The 26,642-nt window shown below is 45.0% G+C and overlaps 1 protein-coding gene across 1 annotated transcript; it reads right to left on the bottom strand.

The window, feature by feature from the left end:
• Window positions 1-910: 910 nt before the first annotated feature.
• Window positions 911-25,672, bottom strand: LOC147445278 (putative polygalacturonase). Its single transcript, XM_086524842.1, has 5 exons — window positions 25,142-25,672; window positions 2,461-2,581; window positions 2,190-2,364; window positions 2,025-2,095; window positions 911-1,904 (listed from the first exon to the last, which is right to left on the bottom strand). Exons 1-5 carry the CDS (start codon window positions 25,463-25,465, stop codon window positions 1,258-1,260), a joined length of 1,338 nt encoding a protein of 445 aa, XP_086380968.1. The 5' UTR covers window positions 25,466-25,672; the 3' UTR covers window positions 911-1,257.
• Window positions 25,673-26,642: the final 970 nt, after the last annotated feature.

Genomic DNA, 26,642 nt, shown 5'->3' with positions numbered 1-26,642 from the left:
ATTAATGTGGTAACTTTTGAGCTACTAGTAGTATGTCCTACCTCATTTCAGAAAATAGCGAAATACGCAAAATCTTGCAAAGATTCTCTATCTGATCAAATAGCATAGACGGCGAGCAGAAAGCAACGGCGTGTAGCAAGAGCGAAGGAGGAAGTCAACGGCAGAGCCAGGCAGGGCGGCTCCCAACCCTAGCGCGATGCAGGGCCGAGAGGGAAGCAAGCCAGGCGGGAGGGAGCAGGTTGACAAGAAAAATAAAGATTTCTCATGACACAGAGTGCACAAGAGCCTCCACGGCGAGTAGGCTTGGCTCAGAAAGCTATGCTTCGTGCTGCAAGTCACGGGTTTGATCTCCTTTGGGCATACGAATTTTGGAGACTGCATCGTTCAGAGGGAACCTTAGAAGATTCCAGCCAATAGAATTAGAAACGCACCAGGTATATGTCTTGTATAAGATTTATTTATGTTGTGTGTTGAAGATTACTCTACACGAAGTTATCTCCTTGTGCAATCGTAGTGCAGTGAAAGTTGCTAGATATCGAGCTCACATTTGTGTCACCTCTATCCTTTCATATGCGAAGTTTTTCTTGTAGCAAACTTCAGAGGCTTTTGGAATAGACACACCTACGGTCACATGGTTTTGAATTTAAGGATTATCCAGGTTCCTTTGAAGGCACATTCAATCTCTCTTGGAGCTGCTATGCATAAGATATGCTAGTGGACGATCATGGGGACTTGCAAAGTGTGGTACCAAGGTTGCAAATAATATAGTCTAACGGCTTTGAGATTGTTTTGCTCCTTAACAATGAAAGGGGTGCATACAGTCGACCTCTAGAGCAGCTCGTGTATGTAATACAAGGAAGAAGTTCAAAAACGTGAGTTGCTCTGCAAGCAAGCTCTGATGGAAAGTTGATGCTATAAATGCTTCGTCGTCTTTATTTCTTTCCACTTTTGTTTAGGGAAGAACTTAGCAGGCCGACATGAGCCCTCACCATGTTGACGTATTTGGGCATTATTACAATGCTAGTAGATCTGAGGACGATGCAAGTTGCAACCTTGCTTGAGGAAGGGGGAGAGGTTAAAAGCTTTATTATTCTTACATTATCTTAACAAGCTTCGACATATACCGTCTCCCCTGGCTTTGGGCTGTGTGTGTGTGTGTGTGTGTGTGTGTGTGTGTGTGTGTGTGTGTGTGTGTGTGTGATGTAAACCCCTTTGCTTTTACATTGGTTAAGGATACCTACCATATTTGCATCAATTCTAGTTGATAGTTCGAACTGAGCCAGTACTAACACAAAGCTGACCCTGAGAGCTCTGCAAATCAGAACATATAGCCGGATGCACCGAAGAAGCACTTCCTTGTACATACGTACATGACCACACGTTGAGAGTGGACAGGTTAAGAGAGATTTGGGACAGGCAAATGTCAAGAAGAGGTGATTCTTGAAGACCCAACAATCGACCAGGATATGAAACATTGCGTCCCACTATGTTATTCATGACTATTCCTTTGATTTGAGGAAAGGCAGTAGGATTGAAATTGGCATCAGGATGTTCTCCTGCATTAGCCGTCACATCAATCGCTTTCTGCACTCCCTCCATTGTCACTCCTGTAATGGTGATATTTGTGACATAGCCGCCCCGACCAGGTGCAGTTTTTATTCTTATGCCCGTCCCAGTGTTGAACAACTGAACGTCTTCTATATACACATCCCTTATACCGCCTGACATTTCACTACCAATCGCTATCCCAGAAAAAGGCGTTGAGCCTATCACACGCCGAATCACAATGTTGGCACTTGGGCGGCCATATGCAATCCCATATTCATCCCACCCACTCTTGAGAGCAACCAAGTCATCTCCATTGCTGATATAGCAATCCTCAATGCAAACATTTGTGCTTGAGTCTGTGTAACACAAAAAGAAAAAGCACGACATTCTTAGGCACATCAAATAACCAGTCCAAATGGTGTGTCCTTTTGTATTCTACTAAGAGCATGCATGTACATGAACAAGATGACCAGTACCAGGATCAATTCCGTCTGTGTTTGGAGAGGATCTTGGAGCCAAGATCGACACATCCTTGACAATTACCTGACTGGGAAAAAAAAGCACCACTATTTTGTAAGCAATGCAAAGAAGGACGAGAGAAGATGAAGCAGAAAGCATCATCTACTTGATCAAAAACATACTCGCAGTACACAGGATGGATATTCCAGAAAGGTGAATCCCTCAGCACCACGTTGAAGATTATAATCTTCTGAGAATTGATGAACTCGACAAGGTGTCCCCTAGTGTGCTCCAAAGTGTGATTAAACCACATGTCCCACCAAATAGATCCTTGCCCATCAATAGTCCCATTGTCACCTGCCAGAAAGCAGCTATGTTTCAGGCTTCATTTTCAAGGTATAAAAGACTCGCAAAAAGGTTAACCTACATGTCATATCCATTAAGCCAAGTTACCTGTAATGATAACGTCATTGAGATTTTCCCCATGAATCAAACTGATGTGTCGCCCTCCAGGACGCTCACGACCCCTCCCATATGATGGCAAAGGATCTATGATAGGCCAGTCACTGATATTCTGCAACCCAACAGAAACATTACCATGATGCAGAAAGAATGCTGTCTTCACCTTTCACATTAAAAAGATCCTTTACAGCCAAACAAGAGATGCAAGACATGGCTTGAATGAATTACCCCTCGCTATAACAAAAAACTGATAGAAAGTAAAGAGATGAGTGAACAAATTGTCACATGGTGCAAAGTGTCTTGACTCTTTGTAAGTGTTCTTTTCGGACAATCATCCGGGCAATCATCTACTAAACAGAAATTGCTTTTTATCTCATCACTAGCCAGACCACAATGATGTACCTAAAAGCAATTCATGCTCTAACCTCTAGATCAATGTTCCCGTTCATCATGCAATCACAGCAACTAGCTTTTTAAAATTTCAAAACCAGAAGAGATGGGGTTATTAAATTTTATCTCTTCTCACATTTTCATATACAGAAGGGTATCATAAAATGAAATTAGTCTACGATATGCAACAAATTCATCTCTGTATTAAAAAAAAAGTTTTGGATACACAGTGAAACTGCCTAAATAATATGGATTAGAAAAGAAAGCACATTGTGCATACAGCATCAAAGCCCTATATGCAGATGTGCACCATACACACCATGCCAAAACGAACACTAATTACTTTCCACCGGCACTTGAGAAAAGGAAACTCACAAGGAGAAACATGAGGGATAACTTCAGGTCATAGTAACAGGGAATGGCCGTTTTCAGGTCTCCGTTCCCCGTTCCCATTCCAAGTTCCCGTTCCGAGTCCCCGTCCCGTGTTTCAAACGTGAGTACCCGTAACAGGGAATGGCATTTTGTTCCGCGTTCCCGTTCCGGTTTCCCGTTCCTGGTAACTATGCTTCAGGTGGCCCTTTTTTCCAACCCCTAAGAATGCACTCAGCAACTAAGCATTATTTCATTGGGCTGAGCTAGTTAGGACCGGCAAACAGGTGCACAGCACCACTAGACTATCTCACCAATAAGTGTAGATGAAAGTGCGCTCGTGTGCGGATGCGTGTGTGTACAAGAGAGGGAAGAGGAGAGAGAAGAGTAGGACGCGGTGCTATGTGGGTGGAGCAGGCCTCAAGTGATAGAGGAGCCCCTTATTGTTTGAGAATAAGGTTGGTGGTCAGTGGGCGGATGGTTGGCCATCTGGCCGCGGGCAAAGGCTTAACGCCTTTATCCAAACAACCTCCCACTTATAGGCAATGCACCGATAAGTGAGTGCTACTAGCTAAACTACTAGTATGTACAAGAAACTAGGTGAGAGACTCTCTCAACCTACGTCCACTAGCTCGCTCAGTCGATCTACATACAGCCGTATCGGCTCTAATTATAGGCGAGCATGCGTATCTACGCTAGAGTCTGCATGTAAATCCCGCAGACAACTCCACAATGCATCATGCTAGTGCCGGTCATCGTACGATTGGCAATGCCTACAGCAAATGCTCCCACTACAGCTACTAGGTCCGGCCTCGACACTAGTAGGTCGTACATGAGACGCCCAAACGTGACGAAATCTACAGAAACCTAGTTGTACTAGCCTCCCCTGCGCTATCTGCATGCACTGCATCATCAAGACTACTCATCGCGTATGGATGTGTCATTGCCGGAAGAACCGCACCTATTGTGCCCTATGTGACTACTGTGCCCTACGTGACTACAATGCCAACATCGCATAAATCGGCAACTACGAGACCACCGTCTCTCACGAGTCATCACACTACTAAACTATCAGAGAGTGAAGTGTAGATACGTACAAAACATGGTGAGAATCTAGGAAAAATCCGATAGAGTTTCCCCTAAAACCGAGTAGAAACTCAAAAATCTCACCAAAATAGCATAAAGCATGACAGGATAAATCCACAAATGGTATACATAGACTGCCAAAACCCTCGCAAACTAGCTCACTCCTGATGAGCGGCTCTATGCACAACTGCACCTATCCAAAAATCTAGTAAACCTCTGAATCTGCTACCTGCGGGCTATACCTAGCTCACGCTCTATCCGCAAATGCATGCATAGCAAAACCATGCTAAAAACACTCTCGAATGACCAATACAATCATACATGAGCACTACATGAGCCACATAGTCTGCACTCGAAAGGATGCGCAACATGTGAGCAAAACCGCCAGAAAACTGGCACGCTACCTTGTCGGTCGATGAACTCGTCAACCAAAAACCAGACACATAGTACAACCATCCGCTATGGTCGTAACGCAGTCCAAGAGCCAAGCGCACTCGAGTAAAATCCGCTCTAGAATGATTAGAGCCGTATGTGTTGTATGTATGTGCCGTCGAAGGAGGAAAATGGGAATTGTCAAAGCCAAATCGCTAAGTCGAGGTCGAAAGGGGTCGCCGAGGAGACACTATAGAGCTGAGCCACTCCGGATGGAAGCTTGAGGAGAGCTGATGCCGCTCTCACTCGATCTGTCTCCAAGGAAGTCAAAATTGAGAAGCCGGTGTCACAAACTGCTGACGTGTCAAAGCCCTAAAGAATGGAGCCAACTTGCAGATGCCGGCCGAGGGGCCTAAACCCTAAGAAGAACAAGTAGCAAAAGAAGAAGTCCTACCAACTTATGGGGACCCCGTCCGATGGGGCCCCAGTGACATAAAGGGATTAAAATAAAGTTGGACTCACACACGCACGCACGCAAAAACTGATGACGTGGCAGTTGTACGAACGCTTGGCGCTGAATCTAAGGGTAAAGCTAAAGCACCTGCAAAACCTAAGCTAACCCCGGATGAAAAAGCTGCACAAGGAATTATAGGAGGATACATCACGACTGAAGAACAAGTGATTTATGCTAAGGAAGGTAGATGTTTTCGATGTCACGTCAAGGGTCACATTAAGAAGGCTTGTCCTAAGACAACCCCACCTAAAGAACCAAAGCCACCCACAACAACCACAAGCACTTTAATGAACCAAGCTGAATCTTCTCATGTCTCTGACACACACATTGATGAGTCTCTCATGAAGTGTTATGGTCATGTAAAGGGTCAGCGTTTTATCATATTGTTTGATCCAGGCAGTATGCATGATGTGATTAGTGCCTCTCTTGTTGAGAGAGCCTGCCTAGAGGTTAGTCAGAAATCTCCTCTCGAGGTTTCTGGCTTCGCTCCTGGTATGGACTCTCTCATCACGAAAGAGTGCCTTGATGTGATGTTTACAGTTCAACAAGCGGCTTTCCATAGGAAATTTCTTGTGTCTCCTCTTTCAGGATGTGATATGCTTTTGGGCATAAGATGGTTTCGTGAGCATAACCCTCTCATTGATTGGGAGGCTAACACTCTCACATTAAGTGACTGTGACGATGATGACGATGGTGTCGTTGTACTGCGATGACGATGACGATGACGAAGGTGTCGTCGTCAAGATAGGGATCTACGATGACGATGACGAAGGTGTCGTCGTCGAGATAGAGACTACGATGACGATGGCGATGATGGTGTCGACGAGGATGGCGTCAAGGCTGAAAACTGAAAATGCTAGATGCTTTGCTATGGATCTGCTACTGTGGCGGTACTGCGGGACTGATCTGCAACCATCGAATCGTGCAAAGGCTTAGAATGCAAAACGTTGGCTGATCTGGGCTGGAATTGCAAAACACTGGCTGTCTTGGCCGAAAACTGAAAACGCGAGGCTGATCTACTGCGGGTTGGTCGATGCAGTGAGGAACTGCAACAAGGAGTTGCGGTCAAGCGAAGCTAAGGGCTGAAAACTGAAACGTTGGTGGCTGTGGGCTGAAAACGCTGAACTGCTGATGCTGGAAACATTGGGCTGAACTGTTGAGAAAACGTTGGGAGCCTGAGGGTGCCCGCCTGTTCTGTTGTGGGTGCCTTCTCTTCTGTATCCCGCCTTCTCTGCCAGAAAGTGCTAGCGCTAGCTTTCTTATGTACTTGCTTGATTAATTTGCCCTACCCTGTTCCCAACAAAAGTCACTTAAAAATAATATTTTTTTAATAAGTGACTTTTTATTTACCCTTGTTGAAATGTAGGTAGGGCAAATGGCAAAGGAACTATAAAAGGAAGCATGGGGCGCCAGTAGAGAGCAGATGAATGCAGAGACACAAGGAGGCAGACACCCGATCGGCAGCACCTCAGGCGTCTCTAGTATTTTCTCCAAGAGGATCAGCCCAGTGTTTTCACCACATAAAACCAGCATTTTCAGATCAGCCCTGAACCTCGCCGTACTGCACCCTTCCAGGTTGCAGATCCTCGCCGTATCGACCATCAGCACCCAGATCAGCCTAGCGTTTTTTGTTTCAGCCCAAAGCAGCCAGCACTTTGCAGATTCAGCCCCGATCAGCCTAGCGTTTTTGCATTTCAGCTTCACATGCATTGGCGGTTGCAGATCTTCGCCGCAGTACTGCCACAGTTGCAGATCTCTAGTAGAAGTACCTAATGTTTTTAGATTTCAGCCTTGACATCGTCGTCATCAACGACATCGTCGTTAAGTACCACAATATCAGTATCCATCATCAACCATCAACACCCAGATCAGCCTAGCGTTTTTGGTTTCAGCTCAAAGCAACCAACGCATTGCAAATTCAGCCCCGATCAACCTAGCGTTTTTGCATTTCAGCTTCACATGCATTGGCGGTTGCAGATCCTCGCCACGGTACTGCCACAATTACAGATCTCTAGCAGAAGTACATAATGTTTTCAGATTTCAGCCTTGACATCATCGTCGTCAACGATATCGTCATCGTCATCGTCAACATCATCGTCGGCCTAAGTACCACAACATCAGTACCCATTAGCATCAGCATCTCAACATTCACTCATTGTATGAGCATTTGTACAAGAATAAAGAAAGTACTTGCTCTGGCAACAGAGCAAGAGGGACCTTGAGGGTTGGGACCCGACATCCCTGTGTCGTCTCTTTTCTCTCTCTTGTCTCTCTCTTTCTTTCAGTTCAATTCAATTCTTTCAAGTGAAGTAAAGTATCCCTTGTGTTTGTGCAGAATACTAGATCCGAGCTAAATCCTTAAACACTTCCCTTGCATCTAACATCAGGCCATCAGTACTAGCACTTTCAGTTTTCAGCCATAACCTCGTCATACCATCAAAGATCCAGCCATCAGTACCAACGTTTTCAATTTGCAGCCCAAGACAGAGATCAGCCAGTGTTTTTCAGTTTTCAGTCCATCGACGACAGCAGATCAACCCATAGTCTCGTCACAGTTGCAAATCCCATTCAGCATCCCTAGCATTTTTCATTTTCAGCCCTTAGCCTTGCAGACCCAAGCATCTGCAGCAAGATCCTATCAGCATCTTAGCATCTAGGACCATTGTATCAGCAATTGTGCAATCTAAAGCAAATACCTCTCTAGTGATAAAGAGGAGGCCCTTGGAGGGAGGTTTGGAAATTGGGACCCCATCTAGTGGTAGTTCTCTCTCTCTCTCTCTCTCTCTCTCTCTCTCTCTCTCTCTCTCTCTCTCTCTCTCTCTCTCTCTCTCTCTCTCTCTCTCTGAACCTTCATTCATAGTATCATTCTCTCTGCTCTCTTTAGTCTTTGCACATCTCTTATGAAGTAAAAGGAACCTTGAATACGCACTGAGCACTCATCCTGGCATTCACCATCAATCCCTTCCGGTGTACATTACAGATAGTGCATACCTATATAGCATTGTGCCTTGAAAAATAAACTCGACAATACTTTTCCTACGAATTCCCCCTTCAAGCTCGAGAATTTTGGTGCTACTCGGATTATGATAACGTAGATTGGATGATACATACAATGCTTTGTACTTGAAGAGAAAGAAAGGCTTTCTTCCTTTGCACCATTTGAAGTGGCTCTAGGCCCTATTCGAGGTGCTGAGAAGGGCTCTTTGCATTAAGAGAGCTTAAATTTGAGCTCTTGGGGAATTTCTGCCCTTCAACGTGACCTTCGAAAGGGTTTAAAACAATGGGCCCTTTTCACAACTCTCGACCGTGAGAATCAATGCCAAAGTATTGGAATTAGGGTTGCAGAGAAACGCACACAGCTTGGAGAAGAAGAAGGAAGCTCAAGGCACACAATAGAGAGTGTGTTACTTAGTGTGCAATGGAAAGGTAGATAGCCCTAGAGTGATGGGCGTATATACAATGCTCGGGGGAAAAAACCTCCTAAAGAGGGAAAAAATGCCCCGGCGGTCCTAGTGTGTTCACACACATCACTACCACATGTATATGGTTACAAATCCCCCTTGGAGTGATGCGGTGAACGAGAGCTTGCACATGAGTAAAGGGAAGTGCCATGCCCTGAGGACATGATCAGTCCACAAAGGGGAGTAAGCCCAAAAGCTTTGCGGAAAGCTTCAAGCTTCTAACGAGACAATGCCTTTGTGAAAAGATCTGCAAGGTTGTCCTGTGTTGGCACATAAGCCAAGCTAATCTCTCCTACTGAGAGCCTCTCCCTGACATAGTGGTAATGCACCTCAATGTGCTTTGTGCGAGCATGAAAAACTGGGTTCCTCGCAACTGCCAATGCACTCTGGCTGTCAGTGTAGATAGTGTTGGCAGTGTCCTGTCCAACACCCAAATCAGCCATAAGGCGTCTGAGCCATACACACTCAACCGTAGCTGTGAAGACTGCCCTGTACTCAGCCTCACAACTCGAAGTAGCCACAGTAGGTTGCTTCTTGCTCAACCATGATATACATGAACTGCCAAGCATGAAACAAAAACCACTTGTGGGCACTCGCGTGTCAAAACAACCAGCCCAATCTAAGTCCAAAAAAGCATGTAAGTCTGGCGGCAATGATCCCCTCTTGGGATAAAACAAGCCAAGATGTAAAGTGCCACTAAGGTAGCGAAAAATCCTCTTGACAGTCTGCCAATGCTTAGACCCTGGGCTATGCATAAATCTGCTGACCTATGAGACTGCGAACTGAATATCCGGCCTCGTGTTGCATACATAAATGAGGCAGCCCTGTTAACAACAGTTTGATAAAGAGTGACATCAACAGGATCGCCAGCATCATGTAGACTCAACTTCAAACCTGTTTCCATGGGAGTGGCAATAGGTTTGCAATCCTCAAGTCCAAACTTACATAGCAATGTCTCTATGTAATTTTTCTGACACAAGGCAATACCACCATCTGTCACCAGCGTGTGACTACTATCTATCCTTTTTGTTGATTTCTTTCTTATTATCTATTTACTTTCACTTTTTGGAAACACCCCTCAATAAATCTAACTGCCCTGCATTGCATAGCTAGTGTGGAACTGTCCAGAGGGAGTCCAGGCCTGAGGGCAAGAGAGCACTAAGGTTGGACAAAGACTATGGTTAGCCAAGTGGGGTCATTGACTAGCCAAAGTGGAATCCTTTGCTACAGAGGCTACATTTCAGTTCTGGATGTGGCCGCAGTGTACAAAGAGGGTCGGATGACCTAAAAAGATACAATGGCAGTATCTCCTAAAATTTAGGGAACTGCTATTTTGGGACCTGAAAATGTGTTTGCGTCATTACCTCTGGAATGACAAGGGGAACATTTTCTTACTCTGCCGTGAAGTCAACTGGGCAACCGGTTGGGAGATTTTTAGGCGGCAACCCCGAAACGGGAAAATGCTTATAAATGTGCCAAGTGGCACCTTCTGGTGCACTTGCCTCATGCAACAAGAGTTGGAGCTGAATTTAGGAGGAAGAGAGCCTCATTTTCAGTTTTGTCACAGGTTAAGAGCTATGGAGTGCTTGCTTTCCCTCCTATGTACAGTGCAGTGCCAGGAGTGATGCCCTGCACGCTACGCACTGCCCTCTCTCTCCCCTATGGCAGTATGTTATGCCCCTCTAGTGGGCTCTTCATTTGACCAATGTACAGTTGTGTGGGTTCATGCGCGATTGCCGAGGCAAGAGCCTCTTGCACAGGTACTGGATTAGCTAGCGGCTAATCCCCCCGCAGGTACAGGTGAATTCGGAGAGGTTTCACGCCAAAAATCTCGTCCGCTTCAAAGGGCAAGTAGCCCTACAGGTGCGGGAGCTCGAGGACTTGCTAAGGATGTGACCGGCATGCGAAACGGAGCCTGAAACAGTAAATTACAGCCTGCTGTGTATTTTTGCAGGTTTACGGTTTTGGCCCTAAACGGTCCCTAATATCCCCAGGAGGTTCGGGGACGCGAGGGGACCGCTGTACAGATGATCTGGCGCATTTTCGAGGCTAAAAACAGAGAATTCAGCATGCTGCAGATTCTCGCCAGGTTTTGCAAAGTGCCCGTATGCGTCGGGAAAGGCAGTCAATGCGTGGGAATACTGACTGTGAAGGGTCCTAGTACAGTTATGCTACCGAAATCGGGCCGGAACAGTTGAAATTCAGCCAAGTGTGTGCGGGGCAGCTTGTAGGGATCCACAGCGTTTATTCCCTCTGTTGAACAATAAAGAAATACCGAAAGGGGCGCCTAAGTTAGGGGCCAATCTGGTGTCGGTCTACTCATACAGGTGCATTCTAGCAGCCTGTATCCCTCTCCCCTTTGTTGTGTCTTGAAAGTACAGGTAAAGTGGACGACAAATTAAATGGGTGAAAGCTAAATCAAGGTTTAAAGTACCGCCCTTTTTGGATTGAACAGGCCGGTTTCATGGTTCCATCGCCGGGATTAAATCACTTTTTCCCATAGAAGTGAGCCTTGGTCAGATGGCTTGAAGACACAGGGGATCATAGACCAGACACAGGGAATTGCAATTATGGCTGACAGACCAGATGATGTGACTGAAGAGGTTTCCTCTTCACAGGGTCAACAGACACATGAAGTGGGTGAGTCCTCAAGACCACCACAGACAGATGATGATATATTCAGGACCCAGCTGGCTACTGTTGTGGCTATGTTCACACAAGTAATGCAGAACCCGAGGTTTTTAGCTTTTCTGCAACCTCCTGTTCCGTCTCAGCAAGTTGGGTCACTGGATCATATTCAAAAGCCTGTTAAGGCTCGAGCACAGGTGATTCATACTGCACAATCAATGGAAACACCTATACACTTGACGGAGAACGTGCAGTCTCCACAACCTGTGCCTAAGGTGCAAGAACAGGTGGCTGAGATGCCAGTCTTTCAAGTTGTATCAGTTCAGCCCGCCACCTTTCAGCAGCCTATAGCTGGTTCTAATGGACAAGGAAGCAACCTACAGGCTATGCAACAGGTCTTCCCACCACCTTCAGTACACCCTGGCTATTTTGGAGGTGGATCGGTATTCCAGAGCATGGCTGGTCATGCACCTGGAAATCAGTTTTACACGCGAGGAACACTGTTCGGGGGTGCTCAAACGATGATGCCTAACCCCATGTATGGTGTCACGGGCATGCTACCAGGGTTTCAAAGCACTCAGGGCCAATTTGGGATGCCACAGGCAAATTTTGGTATGGCTGGAATTACAAATCAGCAGCCAAATATGGCATTTCCAGGTCAACTTAATTGCGGTCAGGGAACACAAATGAACCCTAGCAATGTTCCCATGTTTCAGTCACTTCCATATGACAATTTAACACCGCTGGAGAGGCCAACTCCGTACAAAGAAGGTGGCAAAGGTGTGACATTCACGACCTTTACAGGGTTTGATGACAGGAAGAAGGCTCTCTCATTCCTCCAGCAGTATGACAAGGCCTATGCAGGGGGAAACTTTACAGAGGCTTCCAAGGTTCGGAAGGCAGCCACTTTCTTGACAGGGAATGCGGGACAATGGTGGACAACTTTATTGCTTCAAGGGCAAGCTCCGTTCACATGGATTTATTTCAAGCAGATTTTTGCAACAGCGTGGTCATCTGATGATTTCGAAGCAGATGTCATGACAGAATGGCACCAGCTTAATGCTGCTACTTGCAAGAATCTGGATGATTACAATCAGAAGTTTTGGAAAGCTCTACTTCCAGTAACTTCCTATAGGTTTGTGCCATTGACAGAACAGATTGAAAAATACTGTTGTGGCCTACCCAAAGGATTGAGAAAATACTGCACGAAGACCAAAGTCACTACTTTGATGCAGCTCATTGAGGTAGCAAACACTGGTAATGGTTTGCTCAAGGGAGAAGATTGTGAATTCAATACTGGCGTCGAGGAAGGATCAGCCAAGAAAAATTCAGCGAAGAAGTATGTTCCCAAGGAGGTTCCTAAAGTGACTCAGGAGCCAGCCAACGCAGGGAAAGGCAAAGCTTCGGCTGAATCAGAAAAGGGACCAGCGAAGAAATGGAAAAGACGTTTTCCTCGCAAGTCTGAAGAGCAAAAGAAGGTCCTGAGGTCAAAGAACAAATGCTTTATTTGTGAGCAGCCTGGCCACATTGCTTACAATTGTCCTACAAAGAAAAGGCCAGCTGATTCTGAAGACAAGGAGGACAGGAAAGGAAAGAAGCCCATGGCTGGTCTAGTGCCAGATATGGTGGGCGACAAGCCAAATTCAGATGCAAGTGAGCTTTACAGAGCATGGGGAAAGGTCAGGGATCAAACAGTGCTCATCTTCTTTGATCCAGGTGCCAAAGCCAACTTCATTTCCCCATAATTGGCTTCAAAGGTGGGAATCAGACCTGAAGAGATGGGGTATACAGCAGAGGCAGGTTTGGCATGTCCTGGCCATACAGAGGCTGTGACACCCATCATTGGAAAATTGCGTCTACATATCCAGTCCTATGTAGATGCTGAAGAATTTTACATCATGCCACTGGACGGATGTGATGTGTTGTTAGGTATTCCTTGGCTGTTTCGTGTACAGGGAATCATGGATGCCTACAACAAAAAGATCACTGTACAGAGCAGGGGAAAGACTCACATTCTGGATGTAAAGCTTAAAGGGGAGTCTATTCCCACTGTATCAGTTTCTGCTATTACTTCTGTAATGAAAAAGCATCTTTCTGCGTACTTGGTTTTTGCACGTGAAGTGTCAGATTGTGATGAATCAAACTTATCTGTGCTAGATAAAGAAAGGTCAATGTTTTTACAACAGTATAGTGACTGTTTTTCCGATTCATTACCGTCTCAATTACCGCCAGAGAGACCCGAGGACCATGTGATAGATTTGGTGCCAGGCAGTAGCCCACCAAATAAGCCTCCGTACAGGGTTAGTGCGGCTCAGCAGAAAGAGATAATGGGCCAAGTACAGGAGCTGTTAGAAAAGGGGCTGATTCAGCCCAGTTCATCTCCATTCTGTTCTCCAGTGTTGTTGGTGCAGAAAAAGGATAGCTCATGGCGTATGTGCATAGACTACCGTGCACTGAACAAGAATACCATCAAGAATAGGTTCCCTATACCTAGAATTGATGATATTATGGACAAATTAGAAGGAGCAGCTATGTTTAGCAGGATAGATCTAAAGAGTGGGTACCATCAGATCCGCATTAGATCAGAGGATGTGCACAAGACTGCTTTTAGAACGACGTTTGGCCTTTACGAATTTTTAGTGATGCCCTTTGGTCTCACAAATGCTCTTGCTACGTTCAATAGGATGATGGACAGAATTTTCCGTCCACACCAGCAGTTTGTTGGTACATTCTTTGATGACATGATAGTCTACTCAAAGAATGAAGAGGAGCATAGGCATCACTTAGCCATTGTGTTCAAAGAGTTATGCAGTCATAGGTTGCTCATCAATGCAAAGAAAAGTGAATTTTTTCTGGAAGAGATTCATTTTCTCGAACACATTGTCTCAAAGGATGGTGTTAGAATGGATCCTGCTAAAGTTGAAGCGATCAAGTCATGGCCAAATTTGAAGACGGTGCACGATGTCCGAAGTTTCTTGGGATTATGCTCCTATTACAGAAGGTTTATCCGAAATTTCGCTGAGATTGCTTCACCTTTACATGCTCTTCAAAAGAAGGCAGTCACCTTTAGATGGACACAGAAACAGATTTCAGCTTTTAATCTCTTAAAGGAAAAGATGACTTCAGATCCAGTCATTGTGTTGCAAGATCTTAGGAAGTCATTTGTGGTCCAATGTGATGCCTGTGGTAGTAGCATTGGTGCAGTGCTAATGCAAGATGGCAGGGTAGTAGCCTATGAGAGCAGAATTTTGCAAGGGCCAGAGATGACCATGCAGGTCTATGAGAAAGAGTTACTGGCTGTGATTCATGCACTCTTAAGTTGGAAACACTACCTGCTAGGTGCAGACTTCGTTGTCCAAACGGACCATCAAACCTTGCGATACTTCTTGACACAGACAAAGTTATCTGAGAAGCATATGCGATGGGCAAATATCTTGTCCGTGTTCCATTTTCAGATTGTGCATGTGGACGGGTTCATGATGATGCATGGCAGATTGTGTGTCACAAAGCCATTGCGACACAAAGTTATGGAAGAGAGTCATGTCCCACCGTATGCAGGGCATCGTGGTATCGATGCTACAGTTAGAGTGGTTGAGACATTCTTCTACTGGCCTACATTGAGAAGAGATGTGGATGCCTTTGTGCGAGAATGCCTAATATGCCAAAAGGTCAAGTTTGACAGGCAAAAGGCACCAGGGTTATTGCAACCACTACCTATTCCAAATAAACCATGGGAAAGTATTGCTATGGATTTTATCTTTGATCTTCCGAGAGCGCACACAGGAAACGATGGTATTTGGACCATTATTTGCAGATTTAGCAAACAGGCTCATTTTATTCCTGTCAGGAAGAAGATAAAGCCAGATCAGATGGCATGCTTGTTTATGAGCAATATTTTCAAGTATCATGGCATGCCACAGTGTATTGTTAGCGACCGTGATCCACGCATGACAAGTTTGTTCTGGAGAGGCTTGTTTGAGAATATGGGCACAACGCTCAAATTCTCTTCGTCATTTCATCCTCAAACAGATGGGCAGTCAGAAGAGGAAAATTCTACTGTCCTAGATCTGCTGAAGTGCTATGTGTCAGAGCATAAAGGAAAGTGGGAGCAGTATTTGCCATTGGTGGAGTATGCATACAATAATACAATGCATTCATCAACTGGCAAGGCACCTTTTGAGATAGTTGAAGGTGGCAAGAAAGTTCCTCCCATACTGCACACAAAGGACAAGATATTTGAAGCAGATAAGTATGTTCAGGACATGGATGAAATGTACAAGAAGGTCAAAGTGGCCTTAGAGAAGACTCAGGCAAAGCAAAAGAAAGCAGCTGATCGTCACCGTCGTGAAGTGGTATATTCACTTGGTGATTGGGTGCTTTTACGCTTTGAAAAGGCAAGGTTAAAGAAGATGAAGGGCAAGGAAAGATTGTTTCCAAAGCTCAGCATGCGTTACTATGGGCCTTTTCAAATGTGCGACATAATCAGTGATGTTGCATATAGGCTGAAATTGCCTGACAGTTGGAAGATTCATAATGCGTTTCATGTGAGTCTTCTCAGACCCTATGTGGGTCTGAGAAGACTCACATGCCAGAAGATATGCCAGAAGATCTCGAGAAACTTGACGAGATCTTGGTCCCTGAACAGATTTTGGCACACAAAGAAAGGAAAGTGAAAGGCAAGGTTGCTAGGCGTTACTTGGTAAAGTTCAAAAACTATCCACCAATGGATGCTAAGTGGATGGAGGAAGGTGAACTTGCAAAGTCACCAACTGTGTTATCACTTTACCTTGAAGCCTTCGGTTTGCAACCTACCTTGACCCCTTGAGTTTCAAAGCTACATGGATTGTCAGTGTGACAATGGCTTTTGAAACAAATGATGTACATGGTATTTAAAGTGAGCTCAAATGAAATACCTATTACATGAATGTTAGAGCTGTACAGATTGTCAGTTTGGCAATTGCTCTTATGGAATATCCAAAAGTTTGGTTAGTGCTATAGAAGTGAGTATTTCTTGTCAGTTTGTCAAGGATACAGTAATTGCTTCTATTAAAGAGTACATGTGTAACTGCATTCTTAAACTGTCGGTTTGGGTATGCTCGAAAGTGTTACGGGATCCAACGTGTACCATAAGACAGTGGCAAAATGTGCAGCTACCATTTTGTCATTGGAAAGTTAGTGACTCAAAGCAATGGTAGAGTGCGCAGCTACCACTATGTCATTGGGACAGGGTTCACACGCAGGCAATACATGTGTTGACGAGGTGTTGAATACACCAAGGTTGACAATGAGCATGTATGTGTCGTATATGTGTCGACAGGTGTTGAATACATCAATGTTGACTATGAGCATGTACGACATAGATGCAAACGAGGACGTTTGAGATTTCAAGAGGGGGGTATGTCACCAGCGTGTGACTACTATCTATCCTTTTTGTTGATTTCTTTCTTATTATCTATTTACTTTCACTTTTTGGAAACACCCCTCGGGAAATCTAACTGCCCTGCATTGCATAGCTAGTGTGGAACTGTCCAGAGGGAGTCCAAGCCTGAGGGCAAGAGAGCACTAAGGTTGGACAAAGACTATGGTTAGCCAAGTGGGGTCATTGACTAGCCAAAGTGGAATCCTTTGCTACAGAGGCTACATTTCAGTTCTGGATGTGGCCGCAGTGTACAAAGAGGGTCGGATGACCTAGAAAGATACAATGGCAGTATCTCCTAAAAATTTAGGGAACTGCTATTTTGGGACCTGAAAATGTGTTTGCGTCATTACCTCCGGAATGACAAGGGGAACATTTTCTTACTCTGCCGTGAAGTCAACTGGGCAACCGGTTGGGAGATTTTTAGGCGGCAACCCCGAAACGGGAAAATGCTTATAAATGTGTCAAGTGGCACCTTCTAGTGCACTTGCCTCATGCAACAAGAGTTGGCGCTGAATTTAGGAGGAAGAGAGCCTCATTTTCAGTTTTGTCACAGGTTAAGAGCTATGGAGTGCTTGCTTTCCCTCCTATGTACAGTGCGGTGCCAGGCGTGATGCCCTGCACGCTACGCACTGCCCTCTCTCTCCCCTATGGCAGTATGTTATGCCCCTCTAGTGGGCTCTTCATTTGACCAATGTACAGTTGTGTGGGTTCATGCACGATTGCCGAGGCAAGAGTCTCTTGCACAGGTACTGGATTAGCTAGCGGCTAATCCCCCCAAGATTTGGCGCTGAATTTAGGAGGAAGAGAGCCTCATTTTCAGTTTTGTCACAGGTTAAGAGCTATGGAGTGCTTGCTTTCCCTCCTACGTACAGTGCGGTGCCAGGAGTGATGCCCTGCACGCTACGCACTGCCCTCTCTCTCCCCTATGGCAGTATGTTATGCCCCTCTAGTGGGCTCTTCATTTGACCAATGTACAGTTGTGTGGGTTCATGCGCGATTGCCGAGGCAAGAGCCTCTTGCACAGGTATTGGATTAGCTAGCGGCTAATCCCCCCGCAGGTACAGGTGAATTCGGAGAGGTTTCACGCCAGAAATCTCGTCCGATTCAAAGGGCAAGTAGCCCTACAGGTGCGGGAGCTCGAGGACTTGCTAAGGATGCGACCGGCACGCGAAATGGAGCCCGAAACAGTAAATTACAGCCTGCTGTGTATTTTTGCAGGATTAGGGTTTTGGCCCTAAACGGTCCCTAATACCCCCAGGAGGTTCGGGGACGCGAGGGGACCACTGTACAGGTGATCTGGCGCATTTTCGGGGCTAAAAATAGAGAATTCAGCGTGCTGCAGATTCTCGCCAGGTTTTGCGAAGTGCCCGTATGCGTCGGGAAAGGCAGTCAATGCGTGGGAATACTGACTGTGAAGGGTCCTAATACAGTTATGCTGCCGAAATCGAGCCGGAACAATTGAAATTCAGCCAAGTGTGTGCGGGGCAGCTTGTAGGGATCCACAGCGTTTATTCCCTCTGTTGAACAATAAAGAAATACCGAAAGGGGCGCCTAAGTTAGGGGCCAATCTGGTGTCGGTCTACTCATACAGGTGCAATCTAGCAGCCTGTATCCCTCTCCCCTTTGTTGTGTCTTGAAAGTACAGGTAAAGTGGACGACAAATTAAATGGGTGAAAGCTAAATCAAGGTTTAAAGTAAAGTCTACCGCCCTTCTTGGATTGAACAAGCCAGTTTCATGGTTCCATCGCCGGGATTAAATCACTTTTTCCCATAGAAGTGAGCCTTGGTGAGATTGGGCTTGAAGACACGGGGGATCATAGACCAGACACTGCTTAAACTGTATACCCAAGTAATGATGCAACAGCCCCAAATCTTTCATCTTGAAAGTAGCATTCAAATCAGCCTTAAATTCAGTAATATGTCTTTCATTTGGTCCGCTGATCAGCAAATCATCGACGTAAAGAACCACAATGAGAAGTACATCACCCTCACGCTTTACATACAATGTGCTTTCTGTTGGACTGTTACGAAAGCCTCGTTTGACCAAATGAGTGTCAGCTTTCTCATACCAAGCACGAGGAGATTGCTTCAACCCATACAAAGCCTCCTTACATCTGCACACTTTGTCCTCTTGTCCTTTTATGACAAAACTGCAAGGCTGCGTTACATAAACATCCTCAAATATGTCACCATTCAAGAAAGCAGTAACAATGTCTGATTAATGTACATCCCAACCAAAATTAGCTACCAATGCACATAGAAAACGCACAGTAGTCATACGACAAGTGGGAGCAAAAGTCTCTTCATAATCTATGCCTTTTTGCTGTGCATAACCCTTTGCAACAAGTCGAGCCTAATGGCAATCTATCTCACCATCCGGCTTGCGTTTCAACTTGTAAACCCACTTCGTACCAATGGCCTTTTTGCGAGGAGGCAAATCACATGAAGTCCATGTGTCATTTTCTAAAAGTGCATCATATTCTGATTGCATAGGAACTATCCAATTTTCTGAATTCTATGCTTCAACAAAAGACAGAGGCTCCTCAACATCATGTAAGCTAGACACAGACAAAGCATAACAATATGATGCATAAGATGCATGGCGAGAGCCTAAACGAGTACGACTAGACAAAGGTGCATCCAATTTACTGTCACGCAAAGTGTGCACCAGCCATTTTTGCATACCTCTAGCTTGCTCATTTTCAGCCCTTTCCTCATCAAGTACATCATGTACATCTGCATCAGTAATAGGCTGATCTGTAACATTTTCAGAAACCCCCATAGGCTGTACATTTGTCTCATTGGAACTTACATTCGTATTTCCATCACTGAAAAGAGGCAACAAAGTGTCATAAATGTCCTGTGAGCTTACATTACTCTCTCTATTACATGACAGCAAGGGCTGAACAGAATCTTCCACAAACACTACATCCCGTGAAACCAGAATACGTTTTGTTTGCGGATGATACAACCTGTAACCTTTGCTTTCAGCACTATAACCAACAAAAATACATTTGATAGCCTTATCATCCAATTTTCTGCGCTGTGTTTGTGGCACCAAAGTATATGCCAAACAACCAAAAACACGCATGTGCTCAATAGAAGTCTTTCTATCATGCCATGCTTCATATGGAGTAATAAACTGCAAAGCTTTCGTAGGACACATGTTTAGTGCATAAGTGGCACGCATGATGGCCTCAAGCCAAAAAGAATGCGGCAAAGCTTGACTTTTGACCATACATCGTGCCATTTCCGTAAGTGACCTGTTTTTCCTCTCAGCAACACCATTTTGCTGAAGTGTATAAGGCATTGTACATTGGTGTTTTATCCCACGACTAGCCAGAAATGCATTGAATTCATGAGACATATACTCTCCCCCCTCGATCGGAACGGAGGGTGCCCATAGTACATTTCGAGACATTTTCAGCCACAGCCAGAAATTGTTTGAAGCACATAAAAACTTCAGACTTCGCTTTAAGCAGAAATACCCATGCATGCCTGGAGTAATCATCAATGAAAGTCACGAAGTAAAGGTAATTTCCCAAGGACGGAGTTTGCATGGGCCCACAAACATCACTATGCACAAGCTGCAACCTGCATGTGGCCCGAACTAAACCATCCTTTTGGAAACTTAGAACGTTGCATCTTACCCAAAATACAGCCTTCACAAACATGTTTGACAGGTGCTTCAAGAGGCGGCAAAGAAGCAACCATATCAGATTTCTGCAAACGCAGCAAACTGGCAAAACTCAGATGACCAAAATGTGCATGCCAAAGTTTTGCATTTGAAATAGCCCTTGAATTTGCAACAACATTTGCAAAATTTTGTCCACACTTGTCATACAAAGTGAGCTTATACAGCCCACGGCACAAAAGGCCAGATGCAACAATTTTATCACCAAAACTGAGATCATGAATTGTACATCTGTCATCCACAGATTTGACTACAAGTCCAAGTCTAGCAAGTGCAGATACAGACAAAAGATTCTTCTTGATCCCAGGTACATAAAGTGCATCAACAAGTGTGAAAGAACTAGCATTAGCAACAGTAAGCACAATCTTTCCAACTCCCTGAACTGGATAGGAGGCATTGTTGGCACAAGTGACAGAATTCCCATGAGGGACAGACTCGAGAGAGGTGAACAATTCACGATGTGAGGTAATGTGCTTTGTAGCACCACTATCGAAATACCACACATGTAAATCTGCAGCAACTGACAAGCATGCATCATCGATAGCAAGATTGTAAGTGTACTCTGCACTAAAAGCCCATTCTGTATCGACATCAGCGTCACAGTCTCCTTTCACAGAAGACTCAACAATGGCTACATTTGTAGTGAAACCAGCATTTGCAGTGGAACCCCCCTCTTTCTTCTTAACCTCTTTGGCCTTCAACTTAGGACACTGCTTGATCAAGTGATCATTAGCTTTACAATAATGACAACGCATCTTCTTTTTGCCCTTTTCACCAGAATTGCCAGACGAAGTGCTGCCAGCAGAAGCATTAGGAGCAGAAGTTTTGCTACTCGCAGCAGAACCATAAGAAGTCGCCACATTGCTGTTACCACCCTTTCTTTGAGAATCAATAAAATCCTGTTCAATTGCACGCTGTCTAGTCCTGCTTTTTCTCAAAAGTGACTCTTGCAACAACAATGTGCATAATGCATCAAACTTGACAACTTCTGGATCTCCTTGGGTCATAAGTCTCCAAGTACTAGCAAAAGTCTGATAAGAATCTGGTAAGGCATCAAGAACAATCTGCACAAGGAAACTGTCTGAAATGACTTCACCTGCAAAAATAAGTTGCTCATTGATATCCTTGACACTAGCAAGGAAAGTGTCCGTATCATCTTCCTCATGCATAATCTTTAACTCAAACTCTTTACGCAGCAAAGCAATTTTAGCCTCATTGCGGCTTGCATAAAGACCGGCCAAAATATCTCAAGCCTGTTTTGCAAATTTTGCTGAACGGATGTGAGGAACAATGGTGCACTTCACAGACAACGCAATCAATGCATGAGCCTGCGCATCCTTTACATCCCAGCGAGCTTGTTTTGCTGTAGGCTTGTTTTGCCGTAGGCAAAACAACTCTCATAGCAGCAATCCTTGCAGCAAGACCTGCAACATCCTCAACATCGCCTACATCCTCAGAACCAGGACGTACATCAATGCCCTGCACAATATTCCAGACGCCCTTTGACACAAGAACGTGTTGCATCATATAAGCCCCCATAGGGTAATTGTTCCCATCCAACCTGTCCTCAGCAGCAAACATCTTGAAGACATCTGTGTTGTTGTCAGCCATGGTAAATGTTGCACCTGATGTAAAAACTGCTCAAAAATAGGAGAAATGGAGCGGAAACAACACGTGCTATATAGCACAAACCGTAGAAGACTGTAAGGCATCTGTTATGCAAAAAACGGCACTGACAGAAACTCTGCACAAAATGACGAAATAGCCTGTGCAGTACTGCCTGTAGTGGAAATGGAGACCGAAATGAGCCCGAATCAGAACTCTAAGCAGACTAAGCTCTACGAGCTTACCCGAAATATTTGTCGACCTGCAAACGCTCACCAAAGCTCACTGTAATCGGAGAAAGTGAGCAAGCGTGTGCTGGAGCAACTGGCGACTAAGCCCGGGAGGCGCAACCTGCTCTGATACCAATTGTTGGAATTAGGGTTGCAGAGAAACGCACACAGCTTGGAGAAGACGAAGGAAGCTCAAGGCACACAATAGAGAGTGTTACTTAGTGTGCAATGGAAAGATAGATAATCCTAGAGTGATGGGCGTATATACAATGCTCGGGGAAAAAAACCTCCTAAAGAGGAAAAAAATGCCCCGGCGGTCCTAGTGTGTTCACACACATCACTACCACATGTATATGGTTACACAAAGAAAGGGGATCCTTGTGCCGATATAATGTGGCACCTTGTTTGGCAATTGGCAAGAGCAAATTGTTGGCAGTTTAGCTCTCATCCTGCTCAACAAGCGCTTGCGAGAGCTGGAGGATGATACGCAGGTGCCAAGCGGGATAAAGAGTCTAGAGATCAGCCGGTAGGGCAGGTTGAGATCGATGGCAGTGCTTATGATGAGCTGGTGCCGATGAGCTGGCTGATCTGCAACACATCAACGGGTTGACGTCGGGGCAGCTTTGCCGGTAGGTGGAGCTGTGGTCGGCAGCACTATGCAGGTGACGTTGATGCGCCAATGCTCGCAGCTACCTGGCAACAAGAAGCCGATGACGTGGTGGACCTGAGGTGGGTCTTCAAAATGGCTTACCGCCTCCTACCTTTGGCCGGATGCAAATGAGCATGTGCCTTTATCCGAAAAGGTTCCTTTCACACGGCAACTCCTCAAATTGGTCTGATTTGGTGATGTTTACCGTTTCAAGTTAAGCCTTCCACACACCTAATTTGGGCGGTCCTTTGGTCTTCAGCAAGAGCAGAAAATTGCAAAATTCTTGATCAAAGAATGAGGATTTTGATCAAGGCATTAATCCCTCCGTATTGATCCAAATTGAATGCAGATTAGTATGTTGTGAAACTCATGAAGAAATCTTTGCACACATAAGCGTGTTCACCCAATTGAATAGCTTCAAAAGTGCAACCAAGACCTCCAAATGAAGTAACTTCCAATGCAATGCACACTAATTAACTCCAATTAGCATGAAAGGTAGTGGCTCAAAGAGCAAATCCAAGAACGTGTCCGAGCATCGATAATTGAGCGGTGCTTATTAGAGAGAAGAATCGTAGAAAAGTGATTAAGAGATATTAATATTACATCACATGTAGAGATTAGAATGGATAAATAAGTGAAGCGTTCATGGTGTGTGTGTGCGTTTGTGTGATAGACTAGACACACTAACACAATGTAGACTTGGAAATGCTCTTGATAATTGAACTAAGAATGAGTGAATACAAAACTGAATTTATAGGCTCATTGAGCGCTTATGTCATCATGGGATAGGCAATCAACGATAAAATCAGTGTAAAGTGTCACATGGATAATCACATGGGTTTATGCCACATGGGTATCTAGTAGACTAAGGGGTTTTCCCATACGTTCTTATCATGAGAGAGGAAGTGGTACCCATGGCTAGGTTTACCCAACAACACATTGGTTTAAGCAAGCTCAGCTAAATTATTCAATACACCTTGCTGGTCAAAAGAGGTTCCTGGCCCTATCCATTTCTAGCATCACCGTTTTTTCTAGCCAGGAGCCTAATGTGTGACACTTAAGGCGATGATTTCTAGCATCACCGCTTTTTCTAGCTAGGAGCCTAATGTGTGCCTCATCTCGAATATCTGACCGACACCGCCCACTCAATACTCTTGAAAATAGTCCAAGGTGATGTTATTACAGAGGCAGCATATCCTTAGAAACCCAGGCAATATGGTAAGGAAGTCGACAAGTAGCTAGAGAAAATCCCCTTCTAAAATTAGCTCCAGTATACAGGCGTCCCTTTGTCCTAGAAACGCCATGCATGAGAACTGAAAATCTCATGCCAGATGCGAAAGAACATTGATTCTCCTGCAGAGTGAGTAGAACAAAGGCGAGTACCACTAACATACTGTGCTGCAATATTCACCTCCCATGGCGTTGAATAATCTTAAAGTCTCAAGAGGTGCAGCCTTCAAGATTCTTGTGATTCCAGCGTCCAAGCTTGGCGCCCTCAACTACTAGTAAAATTTGGTCAGATCGGCAGCCAGAGATTTAATCTATCTTCTAGAAAGCTAATCCCCCACAGGAGAGTGAGGAATGCTTGAAGAGAGAATTCCCGCACAAAAGATTCTCAAAAGATGGGCTAATCTGGCTGAAGCGACGCCGACACATCTGAATGCACTATCAAGAAACAGTAAAGCCAGCGGAATAATGCAACAGGTCATCTCCTAGCTGCATAAACAATTCACTTGCATTGGCCTCATCTATTTCAAAAATGAACAAACACTGCCCACCGTAGATCCAAGCTTTCGACCCTACAACCAATTATCGCAGGTGGATCTAACCATCCTTACTGCCAGAAGTAATGTAGGAGGGCTGGATCTAGGCCTGGAGAGCACATACTAATGTTATAAAGCTAAGAAAGATGTGCCCACAGAGGCCTCCAGAGCCCATTCAGCCATAAGATTGATAAGATTGCAATTAGTGCTAACCGCAAACGAGGGAATTATCAAGAACAATCTCTGCAGGGGCTAGAGCAGAAAATCTGAAGAAAGAATCACAACTGACGATGCAAACTAAGCAATAGAGGCTATTCATTTTTCTATGTCAAGCAAGGCACTGCCGCACTGTCGTTTTAATATGATCAGCGGCAGGTGAGATTTCCCGGGTTGAGTCGCTCTATATGTAGGAAAGTGAGATGAACATCTTCCCATCTTCAAGAAGAGAAAAAACAGAAAACAAAGCTCGAAAAGCACTGATGAAGTACCTACCTGCGACGCCAGAATAACAGCATCTTTGTGCAGATAGAGAGTGAAATTGCTGGTGAGATTAAAGCTTCCCGTGAGCCAAGTACCCTGTGGAATGTTGAGCTGCGAGCCTCCCAGCGTAGAAAACTGCTGCAGATAAGCAATGGCAGCTTGAAAAGCCCGTGTATTGAGAGTTACGCCATCGCCGCTTGCCCCAAAATCCGTTAGGGAAGCTGCATACGGCCTTTCTGGTAGCGTTCCCCCATCAAGGCATGCTTCGCTGGAACAGACAAGGAGCGCAACGGAAATAAAGCAAATCAGTGCCTTTGCATTCCATAAGCTTTGCATTCTAAAGGGAGGTAGAGTCCAGCAGTGAATTTCATCAATCAGAAAGCTAGCGACAATGTCGACGAGAATGCAAGCAGGGAAATGTTAAAGCTCAGTAAGAAGGTGGTAACAGAGCAGCTTGCTACTAGCATTGCGGGTGAGGTGATGAAAAAATGGAAGCAAGCAGTGGGGGAGCAGAGGCAGGGGGGAAGTAGAGAGGAGAATGGAGCTACCGCGCAACGGTTCCTTTTCTGCACAAGCAAAACACCTTCTTCACGCGCTTCCTAATAAAAAGTATTGGACTCGGACCACTACAGAAGACTCGAAGAGTAGAACATAAGTAAAGGTCAGTATGCCAAGCGGCCTCTGCCGCAGTGCACCCATTGTCCCAATGCAGTGGCATGAAAAGAAAGCTCAAGAGCTCCTCATTCCTAATGCTATTTGCATCATGAGTCTCAATAATCTTAAAGATATTTGATGTTTAATTTCAAGGTGTCCCAAATCTATAGATGTGCCAACGATTGTTAAAAAAATCGTGTTAGAGGAGAATCAGAACTGATTCCTTTTGATTTTGAAGTGAAATAGATTTCGAAAGGCGATATTGATCATAGTTGACAGCGAAGGAGGGGACCGATGTTGTCAGGGAGCAAGAGCGCCTTCAAATACTGGGCAAGATGAAGTGAAGAAGTAGGGAGAGCATGGTGTTCCTCAAGGCACTGGTTAAGCCTAGGAGCAAGACGACGGGGAGGAGTCATGAGTATATGTTTTATTGTTTGAAGTGGTGCAGTCACAGCAAGGAAGCATTGTGTCATGTGGCTAGCATGAGTATCCTTGAACTCTCTTGCTGGCAGGTACACGGGCTCGATTCTGATCACTGTCGCCAGCATTTTGATCTGCTTTAGATGCACCGTGTAAAGTCGTCAAAGGAATCTAGTTAGAATCTAGCTAATAAAACCACAAAGCTACTGGTCAGTATTGGACCCTGGCCCCCCGTTATTGGCCCCTTTACCCTATGCCAAGGTGAGAGCTCAAACCTTGGCAAGCCTTTGCCGCAGTGCTGCCATTGTCAAGTTGTGGGCCAAGAGGGAGTATCTTTTTAAATTTCACAAATTACCAAAACACCCCTTTATATTGTGGAAATTCCCTTTTCAAGATTTCCGAAATACTTTTTACTTTTTTTGGATGGAGTGCTCCAATC

The sequence above is a fragment of the Adiantum capillus-veneris genome, chromosome 12, assembly GCF_014529385.1.
Source record: "Adiantum capillus-veneris isolate H3 chromosome 12, ASM1452938v2, whole genome shotgun sequence".
Classification (NCBI taxonomy): domain Eukaryota; kingdom Viridiplantae; phylum Streptophyta; class Polypodiopsida; order Polypodiales; family Pteridaceae; genus Adiantum; species Adiantum capillus-veneris.
Note: the sequence above shows the minus strand (reverse complement) of the source record. Positions and strands in the feature narration are given on the sequence as shown.